The 19,762-nt window shown below is 34.3% G+C and overlaps 2 protein-coding genes across 2 annotated transcripts; one reads left to right on the top strand and one right to left on the bottom strand.

Moving 5' to 3' along the window:
- Positions 1 to 706: 706 nt before the first annotated feature.
- On the top strand, positions 707 to 2,461 carry LOC145557948 (F-box/LRR-repeat protein 14-like). Its single transcript, XM_081619121.1, has one exon. The coding sequence runs from the start codon at positions 707 to 709 to the stop codon at positions 2,459 to 2,461; it is 1,755 nt and encodes a 584-aa protein (XP_081475247.1).
- Positions 2,462 to 7,596: 5,135 nt separating this feature from the next.
- LOC145557947 (uncharacterized) lies at positions 7,597 to 8,328 on the bottom strand. Its single transcript, XM_081619120.1, has one exon. It carries the CDS (start codon positions 8,326 to 8,328, stop codon positions 7,597 to 7,599), a length of 732 nt encoding a protein of 243 aa, XP_081475246.1.
- Positions 8,329 to 19,762: the final 11,434 nt, after the last annotated feature.

Below are 19,762 nucleotides of genomic sequence, written 5' to 3'. Positions count from 1 at the left end.
ACTAGATGGGAACTTCCAATATGTAATAGTGCACCATAGTCAGAAATAGAAACAATCTCAGCACTCAGGACTCAGGAGCAGAAATACTCATCGCCGAGGAGGATCAGTGAGTAACATACTCTAAACGCTAAGACAACAACTATATATACAGTCAAGCGAACTTAGAGTTTAGGTTTCCAGTATTGTATAAACAACCTCAACAATATTGTTTTTTCAATAATATCTAATATGGTAGCATGTAGCATTTATGTCACCATTTCTGACTTTCAGAAAAATAGGAGTTTACCATTGAGAATTTCCATTTATTCTTTCTATATTGAGATAAATTATGTAAGCCTCAATAATGACATCGTTAATCATCTTTGAACAAATCCTATCTCATAGCTGATCAAATCTATATATTAAGGAAATTCAACTTTAGAAGGACAAAGTAAATTGTTTAGGGAATATTTATATCAAGATTTAGGTGATCAATCACGTTTCGAAACTATGTCAAAGCATATTATATAGATATAACAATGAAAACTAGATATAACAAAGAAAAAAAAAAAAGCAATGGCTTGCATTCATAACCTTGTTTTGTAAAGAAGACTAGTCAAAACTTGAAAAGATCACATTGTTATATATTGTAAAGGAAAGCAAGTCAAAAGCAATGCATTTTCTCATGCTGCTAATAATCTGATTGTACTCATTAGAGCATATGGAAATGGAAGAGGAAGCAAGCAAAGAATTGCCTGACGAATGCTGGGAGATAATCTTTAATCGTCTCAAACATGAAAGTGACCAAGAATCAATCACTTTAGTCTGCAAGAGTTTTCTTTCAATCTCCGATTCCTTACGAGTTAGCTTAAAGTTATCAGGTTATACACCAATCACAGTCCTCTGTAGGCTACTGAAAAGATTCTTGAACCTTAAGAAGTTACAGGTCTGTAACTTCAGAGGAGACATGAATGAAGCTATTCTTGCTATTGCACGGTCTGGGTTGGACTTGGAAGAGTTGGTTGCTTTGTCAGATTGTCGAAGTCATCCAGAAGTTTGGTTAGAGGAGCTGAGTTCAAACATGAAGAGTCTGAAAGTACTCAAGTTTACTGGTGGAGAAGGAGATGCTGATTTTGTCAGAGTAGCAGACGCGTTCCCACAGCTTGAGGGACTATATATCAAGGATGAAGCACCGTATATCATTTCTGTGACTGATAAAGGGATGGATTATGTGTCATCCAAGCTTAAGAGATTACACAAGATAGACCTTTCAAATAAATCACGGGTTTCAGATAAGTCCCTTATTTCTCTGTCAAGAAACTGTCCATTACTCGAGCAAATTGAAATTCATGACTGTAATTCTGTGACACAAGAAGGAATTTCATTCCTTGTTAACAACTGCCATCACTTGAACTTATTATACATATGTAAACATCTTAAGATTGATTCATTTGGAGTCGAAGGCTCTACTAATATCCTAACCAACTTACGATCTCTAAGGCTTCAATATGTAGACATACCGGATGAGTTTCTCTTTTCTATAATAGAAGCACGGATTCATCTTACTGACTTGGCTCTATTAGATTGCATGAGCTACACTTTTACTGGGATCTCAAGGCTCCTACAACACTCTTCTCAATCTTTGAAATCTTTAGAGTTGGGGAGAGTAGAGTTCCTCACAAATGAGCATGTAGAGTACTTGTCGTCTTTTCTCCAAAACCTGACATCAATCAAACTCTGTAATTGTTCCAATCTATCTGATTCAGCTTTTGTTGTGATCACACAAAGATGCCCTCGTCTATGCTATTTTGTGATGACTGGTTCAAGCTTCGTTAGAGATGATGAGTACAACTATGATGGCCTAATTAAGAACCGTGCCATAAAGTACTTGGACCTATCATCTCATCAGGAATTTAAGCCTATAGCTCTGAAAAGGCTTCTTAACATATGTCCCGAAGTAGAGAAGCTCAAGCTACACGGTTGTTATCTCCTACCCAATGATCAACTGAATGTTTTTGATATTCTAGAGTGCAACAGGAGCCTTTTGGAACTGAAATTTACTGGATCCCATCATATCACTGCAAAAGACATGGAGTTGGAGTTGTCAGTGTTGGAGAAATTGATAGTGAAAGTTTCATTGATAAATGATATATTTCTTACAAAGTTGGGGAGGATATGCCCCAGATTAATTCATCTGGATCTGTCGTACTGCAGTGAAGTGACAGAAGCAGGGGTAAAGGAAGTGGTAAAATCGTGTAAACGACTGAGATACTTGAGCTTAAGTCGCTGTGAAAAAGTGGGTATTAACATAATACCATGGATAGTTGCAAACGGACCATCCTTGAGAGAATTGGTGTCATCATCTCGCAACTACCCAAACGACGAAAATCAAAAACTCTTTCTGCAGCAAGGCTGTCTTGTCCTCAAGGATCCAAACTACCCCTTAAATAATGAAGATGAGTTTATGTGTAACATGTCATAGATTTTTAGAGTGGAATTATGTATATAAATAATAAGTACACTAGTAGATTGTATTGCAATTTACTGTGTCTGAATGTATATAATAATAAATGATCTGTATGATATGTTAATAATACTCCATTCCTTTTATTCTGCTGTATTACCTCGCCTTGATTTAAAGTTGAGGATAAACCTGTTGATTATAGTGCACCGGAGTTAGAAACAGAAACAGTCTTGACACTCAGGAGCAGAAAAACTCATCGCCGGGGAGGATCAGTGAGTAACATACTCTAAACTATAAATATATAAGACAGTAACTATATACATAGTTAAGCCAATGTAAAGTTCTAACAATATCTAATATGAAGTGTCTAATATGGTAGCAAGTAGCAATTAAGTTCTAACAACTTAATCAGGCCAAGATCTAAAAGCAGAGGAAAAGCAGCAACTGAAATCATTCATTATTGTATGTCATAAGATCTTGCAGGTATAGAATTCATGGAACATAAACAGATTGACACTAATCGATAAGAAATAACATAGATATGGGAGATCTTGTTAAATTTGTTTAATTGTGTAATGTAAGAATATTGGTTTTTTAATAATATTTTTGCGTATAACATTGGAGATATTCATGATTTAAAATGTGCATATGGCTCTATTCATGCTTTTAGTCTCGAAAACTGAAAAGTCAAAAAGAACAAACAAATGGAGACGTAGAAAACAGATGTTTTCAACTACACGTGTATAATTGTGTATCATATGCCCAAACGTGAACGAATGAGCATTTATAGGTCGCTTGTTATTATTGAAACTTATAATTTTTTAAAGCATAGTGTTAAGCTAAATTTTTCTATATTGGGATATACATATTCTAACTTACTAAGTAGGTCTCAATAATGACACTGTTAATAATACATTTCATCATCAAGCAAATCCTATCTTATAATAGCTGATTGAATTTATATACGAATGCTATTAGCCAATCATGTAATGTGTTTCAGAGCAATAATCAAGTGAACTGAACTTCAGAAGGACAAATTATCCTTTCTTTTTTGCTGTAAATTTTGTAAATGCATATAAATTCAATGGCTTGATTACCTTGTTTTGGAAAGAAAATCAGTCAAAAGTTGAAAAGATCAGATTGCATTGCTATGTAGAGGAAACCTGTCAAAACTTGAAATGATCATATCCCATCGTTAAGTAAAGAAACTAAGTCAAGTGTTAAAAAAACAAAAAAAAAAAAAAACAAAAAAAAACTTAGTCAAAACTCGAAAAATCAGACCAAGTTGTTTTGTAAAGAAAACCAGTTAAAACTTGAAATGATCAAATCATATTATTATGTAAAGGAAAGCTAAGTCAAAACTCGAAAAGATCAGTTCATGTTGTTTTGTAAAGAAAACCAATCAAAACTTGAAAAGATCAAATCACATTATTATGTAAAGGAAATCAAGTCAAAACTCGAAAACATCAGATCACGTTGTTTTGTAAAGAAAACTAGTCCAAACTTTAAATGATCAAATCACATAGTTATGTAAGGGAAACCAAGTCAAAACTTAACTTGAAAAGATCAGATCATGTTGTTTTGGAAAAGAAAATTAGTCAATGATCAAATTGCATTGTATTTAAACCAAGCCTAAAGCAATACATTCTCAATGTTGCAAATTTTATATAATCTGATCCCATTTAAGCAGATAGAAATGGAAAAAGAAGAAGAAGAAAGAAAAGAATTGCTCGACGATTGCTGGGAGATGATCTATAATCGTCTTGATCATGCAAGCTATCAACAATCATTCACCTTAGTCTGCAAGAGATTCCTCAAAATCACTAATTCCCGGCGAGTCAGCATAAACTTCTCAAGTAATACACCAATCACAATCCTCTGTAGGCTGCTGGAAAGATTCTCCAATCTTAAGAAGATAAAGGTTTGTAACTTCAAAGGAGAAACTTATGAAGCTATTCTTGAAATTGCACGGTCTGGGTTGGACTTGGAAGAGTTGATTGCTTTGTCATATCGTCGAAGTTATCCAAAATTTTGGTTAGAGGAGCTGGGTTCAAACATGAAGAATCTGAAAGTACTCAAGTTTACTGGTGCAGAAGGAGATGCTGATTTTGTCAGAGTAGCAGACACGTTCCCACAACTCGAGGAACTTCATATCGAGGATGAAGCACCACATTTTATTTCTGTGACCGATGAAGGGATAGATTATATGTCATCCAAGCTCAAGAGATTACGCAAGATAGACCTTTCGCATAAATCACGAATTTCAGATAAGTCCCTTATTTCTCTGTCAAAAAACTGTCCATTACTAGAGCAAATTGAAATTCAAAATTGTAATTCTGTGACACAAGAAGGAATTTCATTCCTTGTTACCAATAGCCACCATTTGAACTTATTAGACATATGTAATTATCTTAAGATTGAAACATTTGGAGTCAAAGGCTCGGCTCATTTCCTAACCAACTTACAATCTCTAAAGCTCCAACATGTAGACATACCGGATGATTTCCTCTTTTCTATAATAGAAGCACGGATTCATCTTACCGACTTGGCTCTGATGAATTGCAAAAGCTACACTTTCACCGGGATCTCAAGGCTCCTACAACACTCTTCTCAATCTCTGAAATCTTTAGAGTTGGGGGGGTCCAGGGGAGTAAAATTCCTCACAAATGAGCATATAGATTACATGTCGTCTTTTCTCCAAAACCTGACATCAATCACTCTCTTTAATTGTTCCAAGCTATCTGATTCAGCTTTTGTTATGATCACACAAAGATGCCCTCGTCTGTGCTATTTTGTGATGACTGGTTCAAGCCTCGGAAAAGAAGAACACAATTATGATGGCCTAATGGAGGAGAACCGTGCAATAAAGTACTTGGACCTATCATCTCATCGTGAAGTTAGGCCTACTGCTCTGAAAAGGCTTCTTAACATATGTCCCGAAGTGGAGAAGCTCAAGCTACAAGATTGTTTTTTCCTACCTGATGATCAACTGAATGTTCCTGATATTCTAGAGTGCAACAGGAGCCTTGTGGAACTGAATTTAACCGGATCCCATCCTATCACTGTAAAAGACACGGAGTTGGAGTCGTCAGTGTTAGAGAAATTGATTGTAAAAATTTCAATGATAGATGATATATCTCTTAAGAAGTTGGGGAAGATAAGCCCCAGATTGATTCACCTGGATTTAACGCGTTGCAGTGAAGTGACTGCAGAAGGGGTAAAGGAAGTAGTGAAATCGTGTAAACGACTGATATACTTGAGCATAAGTTGCTGTGAAAATGTGGATATCAATGTGATACCATGGATAGTGACAAACAGACCATCCTTGAAAAAACTGCTGTCATCATCTCGTTGCTACCCAGACGACAAAACCCATAAACTCTTCCTGCAACGAGGCTGTCTTGTCCTCAAGGATCCAAGTTTCATCCCTAAAGGAGATAAGCTTTTGTGTTATTTGTAATAGTTTGAAATTGTGTTTGATTGTTATTGCAACTTACTGTGTCCAAAATGAATGTTTAATTTTCACTTTCATGATCAAGATTTGTATGATGAGACTACTTCCATTTCTTTTATATCAAGATTGGCTAGTAGATAACCAAAGCACCCAAAAACTTATATAAGAAAAGTACTTCTATTAAAAACCCTTATGCAATGTCCAATTCACCAAGCATCAAGTAGAAAACACAATATAGAAAGTAAGGGAAATGGAAGGTAGAAATTTGCAGGTTTCAAACAACAAACAGGCAATCTATAGTGTAAATATTGGGCACCTAATGGACTATTTCTTAGATTTGTGGACCAACTTATAGCTGCTTTACTTCAGCTAATTATGGGTTGTAAACTGGTAATCCAAAAGCATTGCCCAAAAGAACAACAATTTTTACAAAGAAGTTATATTCTTGATGTTAAAATTTTCTCATGTCCTATATTGAAGCAGGATAATACCCCAAAAGAATTGCAGACAATGTTACCAGAAAATAAAGTGGCATTTAGAGTTGGAACTTGGCTAACCTACAGAATATCATTTGCCTTAATTTGTGGTTAACTCTATGCAGTAAGCTTCCAACAGAGTACATATGACACGGGAATTGAGATAATGGATCAACTGTTTGTTCATGTTGGTTGCAAAATGAGGGGAAAATCCTAGCTGTGGTCTCTAGAATGAATTTAATCCGGAAAAATGGTGGTAAATGCTAAGAGTTTACTTTGCTTCAACCAAGCTAAACATGGGAAGTTTCAAGCTGAAATTTTTGTTCTTGCAGGTGTCTGATAGTATAGTGGTATAATAGTAACCCTCTAATTTATCCTATTGGAGCCGGAAGACATCGAAGTGTAATTTTAGTAGATGGAAGATTGAACCAACAATTACAGAGCTGGACACAAAATTCTCTGCTCAAGATGCACATGACTCCTAGAATAATGTTGCCAAAGAATAATGAAATTAACTGCTTGTCATTAACAGACAAACATTCTTTTATTACCCACCTTACCATAAAAGCATAAATCATAAGTTCATAACTAATTATACTAATACCATCATAACACAAACAAAGATTTAGTCCAAATCACCAAACAAAATAATTGCGGATGGAGTCTGATTATACTCTAAATTTCTTCATATGGGAAGTTTCAAGCTGATTTTTTTAATTCTAGCAGAAGATGTCTGATAGTATATATATAATACTAACCCTCTAATTTATCCTATTGGAGCTGGAAGATATGGAACAAAATGGTTAATGTACATGTTCATATAAATGGGCTGATGGAAGATTGAACCATTAGTTGACACAAAATTCTCTGCTCAAGGTGCCAAAGACTCCTAGAATAATTTTCGCTAGAGAATAGCAGGGAGGCAATTGATTATCGACAAGAGCATACCAAATGAAATACCAGTATAACTTTTACTTGTCATCATAGATCTATAGAACAAGTTTTCACCCATTACTCACCACCTCAACATAAAAGCATAAATCATAACCAACATACTAACCCTAATACCCTATCACAGCACAAAACAAAGACTTCAAACAACATAATTGTGGATGAATATCAACCATCAAGCATACAAAGCAATCAAGCATGCTAATAAGAGTAATTTTAACTACCAAAATGATTGTATCCCCTTCTCTCTGTTACCTTAATTAATCTTGGCTTTAGAAAGGCGAAACTAAGCTTTCAACATAACTTGTTGATTGAACAATGCTGTCACCATTATCGAAAGCAATACCCCCTTGAGACATCTGTGGAGTCTCCCGAGTCGGATCGAATACCCTGAGTTTCCCCTCAGTGTGTAGCAAACACTTGCCAGTCTCAGAGAAACCATAGTATTTCACATTACTGTGATTGACAGAAAACAATATCTCCAAAGAATTAACATCACTGGGATCCTTCAACATCCAAACATCATCTATCTTAAAATTAGCAGTAGTACAAAGCAACAACAAGCACCCTCCCAACTTGGACAAACGCACACCACCATAGTTATCCAGCCAATTCATCCGCGGCAATTCCTTAAGCTGTTCTGTACTCAAATCAAACCCAAATATAGGATTCCGCGATTCAACCAAAATGTAAACACTTTCATTAATCAACACAACCTCCTCAAGCTCTTCCCATTTCACAAGATTATCTAAAACACAAATCCGACTCCAATTTCCAGCACTCAAAGAAAACACATAAAATTGAACACAACCACCATCATAAGGCGAAAACCCACCAAATATTTTATAGTCATCGTTTGATAATTCGTAGTAAAACACAAAACCGTAGAACGAACTTACATATACACCCTCAGGAATCATGATCTTCCGATAACGGCGAGTAGCCGGGTTGCCGATAATGAACGCCTCCTCACCGTTGTTGTACATGCAAACACACAAGGCCATTACAAGAACCCACAAGATTGAAGTATTTGACTGGAGTATCACACCCATCTTCAAATTTCAATTCAACGAAATGCTTAAGCTCGTAGTTGTTGTTTTCGTCATGATTTAACAAGTAGAATTCTTCTCCTACTACTCGACTTTGGCCAGCAAGTACGATTAATTTAGGGGGTGAAGAGAAGAATTGGAGGTGGGATTTGTTGAATTCAGGGGAGGAAATAGTGGAAAGCCATGATTTGGAAACAGATTTGAAGCGAAGTAAGGATTTAACTGGGAGTTTTGGGAGGATTTTTTCGAATATAGATGGTTTGGAAGTGTTTTGTTGGTTCTGCTCATTTTCTCTCTTTCAATGAAAATGGGGTTTTTTGTTTTGAAATTGGACATAATTGATGATATAAGGGCCTTTTCTCGATTGAACTTAGCTGAACAAAACTCACCTAAAAGTATGAGAACCGGCCTTAAAAGAGTGTTTGTGTAGATGGATGGAAGACGGGAATAACGGGGCATTTGGTTGGTTGGAGGGATAGGAATAGGAGGGATAAGGATAGAGGATAAAGATAGGGATTAGGGAATTAATAAGTGAGACAAGAATAAATAATTCTTAAAAAATTTTGATAATTACCTGTCAAAATTGAAAATATCACCTCAATTTTATTTTTTTTTTTTTTGAATTTTACCACCTAGTTTTTTTCAAAAGTTTTGAAAATCCCACCACTTTGTCTCATTCTTCCCTCGATTTCCCTTTCTTCTACTCCCCTCTTTCAATTTCATCTCTAAAATTTGATGTCATTTACAAAAAAAATCGTAAATTAGGTTATAATTTCTACAATCTAACCTAAAACGAAGTGAATTGATTAGATTAATTAGGGTTTGGGTAATTAAACGGAGGGAGTATTGCAATTTACTGTGTCCAAATTGATTGTTCAATTCTCACTTTCTTGATCAAGATTTGTATGATGAGACACTCCCATTTCTATTATTCTGATATGTACAGTACCTTGCCTTGGTTTGTATTTTTAAGATAAGCTTGTATTTCAAGATAATCATTTCGAGAATATAATACAATATTGTTTGTTTTCCCCACGCCAGCACACTTAGGAGTTCGTCTGGAGAATAGCAAAACCCGAAAACAGAATCTTAAATTTCATTATCCTCCATTCATTTTTCATGTTTGAGTTCGAGTATTATTCATGTCATTAGTACGCACTCGTACAGCCCGTTTGATATAAAGTCATTAGGAGGATCAGTGAGTAACAAACTCTAAACGCTAAGACAACAACTATATATCTATTATGCTTTCATAAAATACCTCAACATTGTATTTCCAATAATCTCTATTATTATTTTTTTTTTTTGAATAGCAATAATCTCTATTATGGTAGCAAGTACTTTGTAGCATTTAAGCTCTAACAAGTAACAACTTAGGCCAAGGGGTAAAAACAGAGGAATAAGCAGCAACTCAAATAACACGTTAGTACAATACTACATACTACGAGTATGTATATTAGGATCTCGCAGGTTAAAGCGCATGGAACGTAAACAAAATGACACTGATCTATAAGAAATAATATAATCACGTGAGATCATGTAAGATTCAATTTAACGTATAATTTTTTTTTTTTTTAAAAAAAAAAAAGAAGTTTAACGTCTAATTTAAGAATATTGATATAATTTTTTTTATAATATTTGCACTTATAAACAGGGCCGTCCCAACCTTTTTGGAGGCCCTGTGCAAGTATGAAGTATATAATTTGGTACTACATGAAATTTCTCTACTCAGCTTGTTTTTTATACTAGAAAACAAAATCTCTATTTTTCCCGCCCTTTAAAAAACAAATATATAAATGTTATAATCATCAAAAATGAAATATAAAGGATATTGTCACTTACATTTTGCTAAAATATTGAAAATTAAGGCTTTTAGTGGGAATGCTTTGGAAAAAGAATGCTTTGGAATAAAAGGAAAAAATAAAAGGAAAAAAAAATACAAAAGTTGCTACTGGGTTTCGATCCACTGTCTCCAACAATACACTAGAATTCATTACCACTAAGCCACAATTATTATGTAGATATATCTAATGCAGCACATATTATCTATGCATTTTACCACTTGAGGCCCCAATTAAATTTGGGCCCTGTGCGGCCGCACTGGCTGCACACCATAAGGGCCAGCCTTGCTTATAAAACTGGAAACAATCATGTTATAACGTGTTCCAAAGAACGCAAAAAGTCAAAGGAAGCAAACAAATACAAGTTTTTTTTTTTTGTTTTTTTTTTTTTTTTTTTTCAGATTTTAGTAACCATATTTAGGTGATCAATGCACGTATTAGAAACTATGTCAATGCACAGCATATTAAAAAATAAAAATATACTGAAATTACAAGTTGATAACCTTGTTTTTTTTATAAAGAAAACCAGTCAAAATATTAAAATCAGATGAAATTGTTATATGTAAAAGAAACCAAGTCAAAGCTCAAAAAGATCAAATCACATCGTAATAAGTCACTACTTGAAAAGATCAAATCAAATTGTTATGTAAGGGAAACCAAGTCAAAAGCAATACATTTTCTCATGTTGTTAATGATCTGATCTGATTCCATCCATTAGTGCAGCAGATGGAAATGGAAGAAGAAGACGGAAGCAAAGAATTGTTAGACGAATGCTGGGAGATGATCTTTAATCGTCTCAAGCATGAAAGTGACCAAGAATCAATCACTTTAGTCTGCAAGAGATTCCTGTCAATCTCCAATTCCTTACGACTTTGTATAAATCTCTCAGATCTTACACCAAACTCAATTATCCCTAAGCTGCTTCAAAGATTCTCCAATCTTAAGAAGATAAAGTTCTGCTATGACTTCATCGGAGACCTGAATGAAGCTATTGTTGCGATTGCAAGGTCCGGGTTGGACTTGGAAGAGTTGTTGGCTTTGTCAGATAGCGAAAGTCAAGGACCAGTTTGGTTAGAGGAGCTGAGTTCAAACATGAAGAATATGAAAGTACTCAAGTTTAGTGGTCCAGAAGGAGAAGCTGCTGATTTTGTCAGAGTAGCAGAATTGTTCCCTAAACTCGAAGAATTGTACATCGACGATGACAGACCGAATATGACTGATGAAGTGATGGATCATTTGTCATCCAAGCTCAATGGATTACGCAAGGTTGACCTTTTGGGATTAGTATATATTTCAGATAAGTCCCTTGTTTCTCTATCAAAAAACTGTCCATTACTAGAGCATGTTAAAATTCATAGTGATAATCCTATCACACAAGAAGGAATTTCATTCCTAGTTAACAATAGCCATCATCTCAAGTCATTATACATAAATCATGATTTGAAGATTGATTCATTTGGAGTCAACGGCTCTTCTAATTTCCTTACCAACTTACGATCTCTAAGGCTTGAATATGTAGAGATTTCGGATGCGTTTCTGTTTTCTATAATAGAAGCACGTATTCATCTTACCGACTTGGCTCTACGTTATTGTAGAGGTTACACATTTACTAGGATCTCAAATCTCTTACAACACTCTTCTCAATCTCTGAATTCTTTAGAGTTGGAGGGATTCACGGTAGCAGAATTCCTCACAAATGAGCATATAGAGTCCTTTTCCTCTTTTCTCCAAAACCTGACATCAATTATGCTCTTTCATTGTCCCATGCTATCTGATTCAGCTTTTGTTATGATTACACAAAGATGCCCTCGTTTGTGCCATTTTGCAATGACTGATTCAAGCCTCGGAAGAGAAGAATACAATTATAATGGCCTAATGAAGAAGAACCGTGCAATAAAGTTCTTAGACCTATCATATCATGATGAATTTAGGTCTACAGTTTTGAAAAAGCTTCTTAATATATGTCCTGAAGTTGAGAAGCTCAAGTTACACAATTGTCAATTCCTACCCGGTGATGATCAACTGAATATTCCAGATATTCTAGAGTGCAGCAGGAGACTTGTGGAATTGGATTTAACTATATCTCGTAACATCACTGTAGAATGCATGGAGTTGGAGTCGTCAGTGTTAGAGAAGTTGATTTTGCAACATTCAAAGATAAATGATATACATCTTATAAAGTTGGGGAGGATATGCCCCGGATTGATGCACCTTGATCTGGCGGATTGTGGTGCAGTGACAGAAGAAGGGATAAAGGAAGTGGTTAAATCGTGTACACGACTGAGATACTTGAGCATAAGTTGCTGTAAAAAAGTGGATATCAATGTGATACCATGGATAGTTGCAAACAGACCATCCTTGAGGAAACTGATGTCATCATCTCCCAACTACCCAGACGACGAAAACCAGAAACTCTTCCAGCAGCAAGGCTGTTTTGTCCTCAAGGATCCAACCTATCCTTGCGATAAGTATATTTTATTTGGTCTTACGTAATATGTTTGTAATTTGTAATTATGTTTATTGAAATAACTCTAATAAGTACACTAGTAGATTGTTGTTGCAATTTACTGTGTCTGAATGTTTAATTTCCGCTTTCATGATCAAGATTTGTATCGTTGTATGAGATTCTAGCCCAATTCTTAATTTCTGCTGTTAACATTGCTGTGCCTTGGTCTTAAATTTGAGGATAGTCTTGTTGATTTTTATGTTAGAAATGTAGTTTACTTTAGACATACAGGAAGATATCCATCAGAATATACAGTTGTTAGATTAAATTAAGAAAACTCGCTAGTATTAACCAAATGAGTATCACAAATTCACAATACATTTATCAGATAAATCAATAGTACATGTAGGTCATCAATCAACTGGACTTTTTAATGTCATTTGCACTCAGTTTGCAGGACTCAAGAAGAGAGATTTCAGATTTTTTTTTTTTTTTTTTTTACTTGGCTTCAAATGGCGCAATCCTGTACTAGTAATTCATTAATTTGAGAAGTTCAGAGAGACTAATTCTGATGCAAAGAATGCAATATTGATTGTTTTGCCCCTGGCCAGCACATTTAGGAGTTCGATCAGGAGAATAGCAAAACCCGAAAACAGAATCTTAATTCTATTACAAACCATCCATGTGATTCACATTTCATATCGTTTGTTATAAGATCATAACAAAAGAAGGTCTTGTGTCAATTTCGCCAGTTACAAATAGCATTTTTTCTACTAGTGAAAGAACCAGATAGTGATTGTAAATGAACCAGGTCCTCCATAAAGAGCTCTTTCATAATCATCTTGAGATAGATGTTGCTACCTATATCAATTGTTTCCAGACCACCCTTAACTTTCCACATAATTCTTGCCCTAGCATCCATGAAGGATGGTCGGATGTTGATACCCAAACATTTGCCCCTGAGAGATAACTTCAAAGGAGATCGAAGTTTGGTCAAGATCTCCTTAGAAAAAGATAACTGCTAAGGGTCTGTTCATATTTACTTATTTTCAGTCCAGTTCAGTTCAGTCCAATTCAGTTCAGTTCAGTTCAACTCCAATCAATTCAGTTCAGTTCAGTTCAGTTTAGTTCAGTTCAGTTCAGCTCTAATCAGTTCAGTTCAGTTTTATGCATTTTGATTTTTCAGTTCAGTTCAGTTCAGCTCCAATAAGTTCAGTTCAGTTCAGTTCAGCTCCAATCAGTTCAGTTCAGTTCAATAAATATGAACAGGCCCTAAATCAGATTCTGGTGAAGATATTTCAAGATCTTCTCACCTTAACGTCGCCTCAGCAGTTAGAGGAAACCATTGACTAGATCCAATCACAGTTTCTCTAAAAGATATAGGCTTAGAGGTCTTGGTACTATCCTTATCAAGCAAGTTAACATCAGAATGTATAACAGAAGATATATGATCCAACATAGGGTTAGACTTATATTATCAACACTCAGTTGAACCTCCTCCATATGTAGATCAGGATCATCCAGTTTATCTTCCTACATTCAAAAGGGAAAAATAAAAAAACACCTAATAGGATGCTCTAAAAAGAAAACGAAGCACTATCTCTAAACTTAATTAGCTCCCACGGACTCCACACCCCGAGGTGTGAAGGTGATCCCTAATTACTAAAGAAGAAAAGAGAAAGAGCAAAACCTCATAAACCCCATTCAACAACACTCACCAGTCACCACACCAGCTTTTGTTCCTATCAACAATGGCGTTATATCTCTCAATCGACACTGCCAAAGCTTCAACCTTTATAACCCTAACTACTAGGCATACTTTCCACCACCCTCTTCGCAAGCCCTAATTTCCTCTCACCCCTTTTCACCATAAACCTTATCACTCTATCACTAGGCATACTTTCCACCACCCTCTTCGCAAGCCCTAATCTCATACCCTTAAGTTATTTTGCCTAAGTCTTATGGTATTTTGCTTAAAACCTTGTGTTATTTTGCTAAAATAATATGTTATTCACTTATTTACTTCAACATCATGCATAAAAAAAATGCATTTATTAAAATAACATGTACAAATTTTAAAAATAAGATATATATAAATTGAAATAATAAGAGGTTCACATCAAAATAACATAAACTACATGAACCTCGTGCGATGCACAGTTTGTTTGAATTTTTTAAAATAATTATATATATATATATATATATATATATATATATATATATATATATTTAACGAACACCCCCGGGGCGTTGGATAAACATTTAAAATCTTACCTAAAGTGGTATTAATTTGAAAAAGCATGACAAAATCACGAGTCAATCGGTGTAATTAATCTTAATTTTAATTTAATATTTATACTTTTAACTAGCTTATCTAACGTCCCGGAGCGTTTTTTAGCATTTGCCATATTAAAATAACATCTAATATATAATTGTAGAGTTTTTTTTCCAACACTTAACCACATCACTCAAAAACCCGAATCATACAATTTGGTGCAATCTTCTTCTTCTTCTTTTTTTTTTTTCTTTTGGGTTGTCAATAACTTCCACTTCTCTTCAACTTCTCTAAATTTTAGATAAAAATAAATAAATAAATAAATAAATCACTTTAACTTTTACAATACAATATATATCTCCATATATAATTGCACATTTTTTAACAACATTCAACTACAAGCATATTTATTATGTTTTTTCATCTTATAAAAAAGTTAATATATAAACTACCCACTTTACTTTAAAATTTTTGAGGGAACTACCCACTTTACTTAATATTACAAATATACACACTAATTTTTTTATAACACAATATTGGAAGTAATTTATATTATAATTGCATTTTTCATTTTTTAATTTTGTATTATCCCAATTCTTGAAAATTTCAATCTTAACTTATAGCTGGCCACTTAATGAAATTACTCGGTTCGTGTTATAATGGTTAACCCGTTACAAATATAGAGCTTACTTAGTTAATAATATAGGTGTTATGCTTTCAGTGTTTCAGGGGTTACTTTGTTATTTCAAGGTTACTCAAAAAGTATAATAAGGATTTACCATTTCAATATAATACAGGTTATGATGTTGTAGCTAGGGGTGTACAAAAACTGGCCCGGACCTGAAAACCGACCTGAACCGGACCTGTTGGGACCGGACCTGATCCGGACCTGTAGATTCAGGTCCGGTCCCGGTCCTTGTCCTTGAAATTCAAGGATTCCGGGTTTCAGGTCCGGTCCGGGTAAGACCCGGAACTTTCAGGTCCGGACCTGAAACCGGTAAAACTACTTTTTTTTTAATTAATAAGTTTAAATAGGCCCATAAACAGGTCCAAACAGGTCCAATCAGGTCCAAACAGGTCTAAACAGGTCAGCACTTTCATATTATTTAAAAAAAAATCAAAAAAAAAAACTAATCAGGTCTATTCAGGTCCAAACCCGGACCAGACCTGATTTTTCAGGTCTGGATCGGAACCAGACCTGTTGATTCAGGTCCGGTCTCCGGTCCTTAAAAATCAAGAATTTAGGTCCCGGTCCATTCAGGTCCGGGTCAGGTCCGGTCAGGTTTTGGACCGGTGTACAGCCCTAGTTGTAGCGTACAAAAAACACACTAGTATAAGTTCCACAATTTTCCTTTAAAAAAAAAACTTCCTACATTGTGACATATATATCCTATGCATTTTGCACGGGAACACTCCAGTAAATTATATAAATTTGAAGGAGCATAGAAAAAAAAGGATTATAATTCTCCACTTTCTCTCCTCCAAATCGCCGGAATTCCGTCGGGATCTCCGCAGTTTTTCCGTCACAGCTTCTTCGTCGACGGCGGCTTCTGCGGAGTTTACGGAAGAAGATGATGTTGTCACCAAATTTCCTCCGGATAATCGTGTTCCTGCAACTATTATCTCCGGATTTTTGGACTCCGGAAAGGTAATTTAATTGAGTATTTTGCTTGTTGAATTTGTTTAAGTTTTAATTTGCTATTTGAATTGTTTAATTTTAAATTCAAATTCACATACTTGTTAGTTTCAAATTGCTAATTGAATTGGTTTGACCGTTTGAGTTTAAATTTGCTGATTGAATTGGTGAAGTTTTAATTCACTTACTATAGTTAGTATCAGTGTAAGGCTTATATTTTTTCATAGTACTGATTGTCTGATTGGTTTTAATTTGCTTAAATTACCAATTGAATCAGTTAAGTTTAGATTTTATAGTATTAGTCAGTTTCAATTTGCTTAAATTGGTAAATGAATTGGTTAAGTTTAAATTCATAGTAGTATTAGTTAGTTTCAATTCATATACTATAGTTAGTCAGTATCAGTTTGATTATTTTTCTATTTGAATCGGTTAAGCCTTATGTTTTTTTATAATTCTGATGAGTTTTATTTACTACCTCCGTTACATATTATTTGCAACGATTAGACATTTGTTCTCTCTACTTTATGTCAAATCGTTGCAAATAATATGTAACGGAGGTAGTATTACTAATTGAATCGTACAAGTTTAGATTATTTTGCTAATTGAATTGGTGAAATTTAAATTCACATACGTAGTACTATAGTTAGTTTCGGTTTGATTATTTTGCTAATTGAATTGGTTAAGGCTTATATAATTCACATACGTAGGCTTATATTTTTCATAGTACTGATTTGTTTTAAATTGCTTAAATTGTTAATTGAATTGATATGTTTAGATTCTTGTAGTAGTAGTTAGTCTTAATTTGCTTAACTTGCTAATTGGATTGGTTAATGTTAAATTCATATACTACTAGTTTGTTTCAATTTGCTGATTTTGCTAGTTGAATTGGTATAGTTTATATTATAGACTTGTAAGTTTTATTTTGATTTTTTTGCTGATTGAATAGATAAAGTTTTATTAAGTATTGCCTTTTATGGGAAAAAGGTAAGTTCTTAAGTAATTATGCTTTTCGAGATGGCAGTCCTGAACTAATCATTCATCTAGCAGCTTTGGTGTGAAGTTGTAACTTTGAATTTAGTTAATTAGTGACAGGATTATATAGTAAGATGGTCAAAACTACCCCATTGTTATTAATAATTACCCCATATTCATATGATCATATTAAAGACTGCCTCTTTGCGTAAAGTATACTTCCATAAGCCACTCCATATCGAGTAAATAAAACTCAAATATCTTATCGTATATCAGTCTTATGGAAGTAATATTATTTTAGCTTCTAATTGGATTTAGAAATACCTTATTTGTTGAAATTTATGGTGATGTCAATATAAACATAGTATTGTAAATTTGTAATCTTTATATTTATGGATTGATCTTAGTAATCAGCCTTTTATACAGAATTGTTGGTCTCTTTTTTTTTTTTTTGGGTTCATACGAGTGGAATGTGTGTAACTATATCAATGAGTTGTCTTCTTACTTTCAATTTTTAGTGGTCTTCAACAGCAATGTTTAACCTTTTATATTGTACAGAAAGTAGAGTACAAGTTAGACATTGAAAGTTTATTTCTCAAAACTATTTGTCAAGATTTTGATCAACACATATAGGTTGAGGTTTTCAAATTTTGGCTTTAAATTTTGTGTATAGGTAACAAGTTAAGGTAATAATAGTGTGGCATTGAACCATCAACCTTCCTGTAAAGCTTTAGTTCTCCTGTAGCCATGTATACATTTATCCTGGGTATGTTTTACCTTGTAATGCATAAAGCTTTGAGCTAGACCATGATTTTGATTGTTCCACATTGGGTCTTGTTTTGTGGATTCACTATTTATGGTTTCTTTCTGAAATTGATTTACATTTTTATTGACAGACTACATTGTTGAACCATATATTGACTGCTGATCATGGGAAGCGTATTGCAGTAATTGAAAATGAGGTATGTTTTTCAACTATCATTGTAGATTGCTATACTAAATGTATGATATTTGAATCACCAAAATCTTTTTTGGAAATAGAATTATTCCAAATTTGTGTAGTGCTTGTCTAATGAATGTCAATAAATGTATGTTCTTAACTGAAACTCAGCTTCAATTTTTGTAGATCTAGTGTATTTCTTGTAAATGATACACTTTGGGCTATCAAGTACTAAATTATTTTGATCTCTTTCCCTCTGATGATCCTTTTGAATGGCAGTATGGTGAAGTAGACATTGATGGTTCTTTGGTTGCTGCTAAATCTATTGGAGCTGAAGACATTATTATGCTCAATAACGGGTGTTTATGCTGCACAGTGAGGGGTGATCTAGTGAGGATGATTGGAGAATTAGTAGATAAGAAGAGAGGACATTCTGATCATATTGTGATTGAGACTACAGGTATTTGTAATTTACTAAGTATATAAAAATTAATGTTATAGTGTTTGTACAATTTTCCATAAAGTCGCTAATTATCTATGTCCGGTTGGTGGTTGGTGGGTGCCTGGGTGGAGGGATAAAGGGAGGACGTATGCCTTCGGATTAAGACTGAACCAATACTACATGTTTTGACTTGTGGGAATGCTAGCCCTAAGGGTGATTATTTAGAAGCTTAAATTAAAATTGCTTTAATTGTACAGAAAGATTATGGCTAATAATGTTTATCCTATCCATAGGTCAAGTGGTTGTTTCAAACACTGCAAAAAAAAGTGGCCCTTCGCCCCTTCCTAATTTGCAATATGATGGGTTAGGCAATGTATTTTTCTAGATTACATTATGATTGTGTTGATTTGCAGGCTTACTCCCATCATTCAAACTTTTTATGCGGAAGATGTAATCTTTAATGATGTGAAGCTAGATGGCCTGGTGTTGTCACTTTGGTTGATGCTAAACATGCGACGTTACACTTAGATGAGGTTAAGCCTGATGGAGTCGTGAATGAGGCTATAGAGCAAATTGCCTATGCTGATCGTATAATAGTGAATAAGGTATAATTGTTTTTTTGAAAATTAATATAATTCCTTGAGTGTGTTAAATTTGCTTACATACCGCCAAAGCATTTGAAATTTTTTTGAATTTGTATCCCCATGATTTTTATCTGCCTTTTGTTTGTTATATCAAAATAGTTGATTCTTGCACTTATCTTGCTTAGTTAGTTGTTTTAATATTCTTCTAAGTTCTAACTATGAGTTTTTCCACAGACTGATCTTGTCAACGAAC

Source organism: Chenopodium album, chromosome 9, assembly GCF_948465745.1.
Source record: "Chenopodium album chromosome 9, dcCheAlbu1.1, whole genome shotgun sequence".
Classification (NCBI taxonomy): domain Eukaryota; kingdom Viridiplantae; phylum Streptophyta; class Magnoliopsida; order Caryophyllales; family Amaranthaceae; genus Chenopodium; species Chenopodium album.
This window is presented reverse-complemented; position numbering and strand designations above follow the sequence as displayed.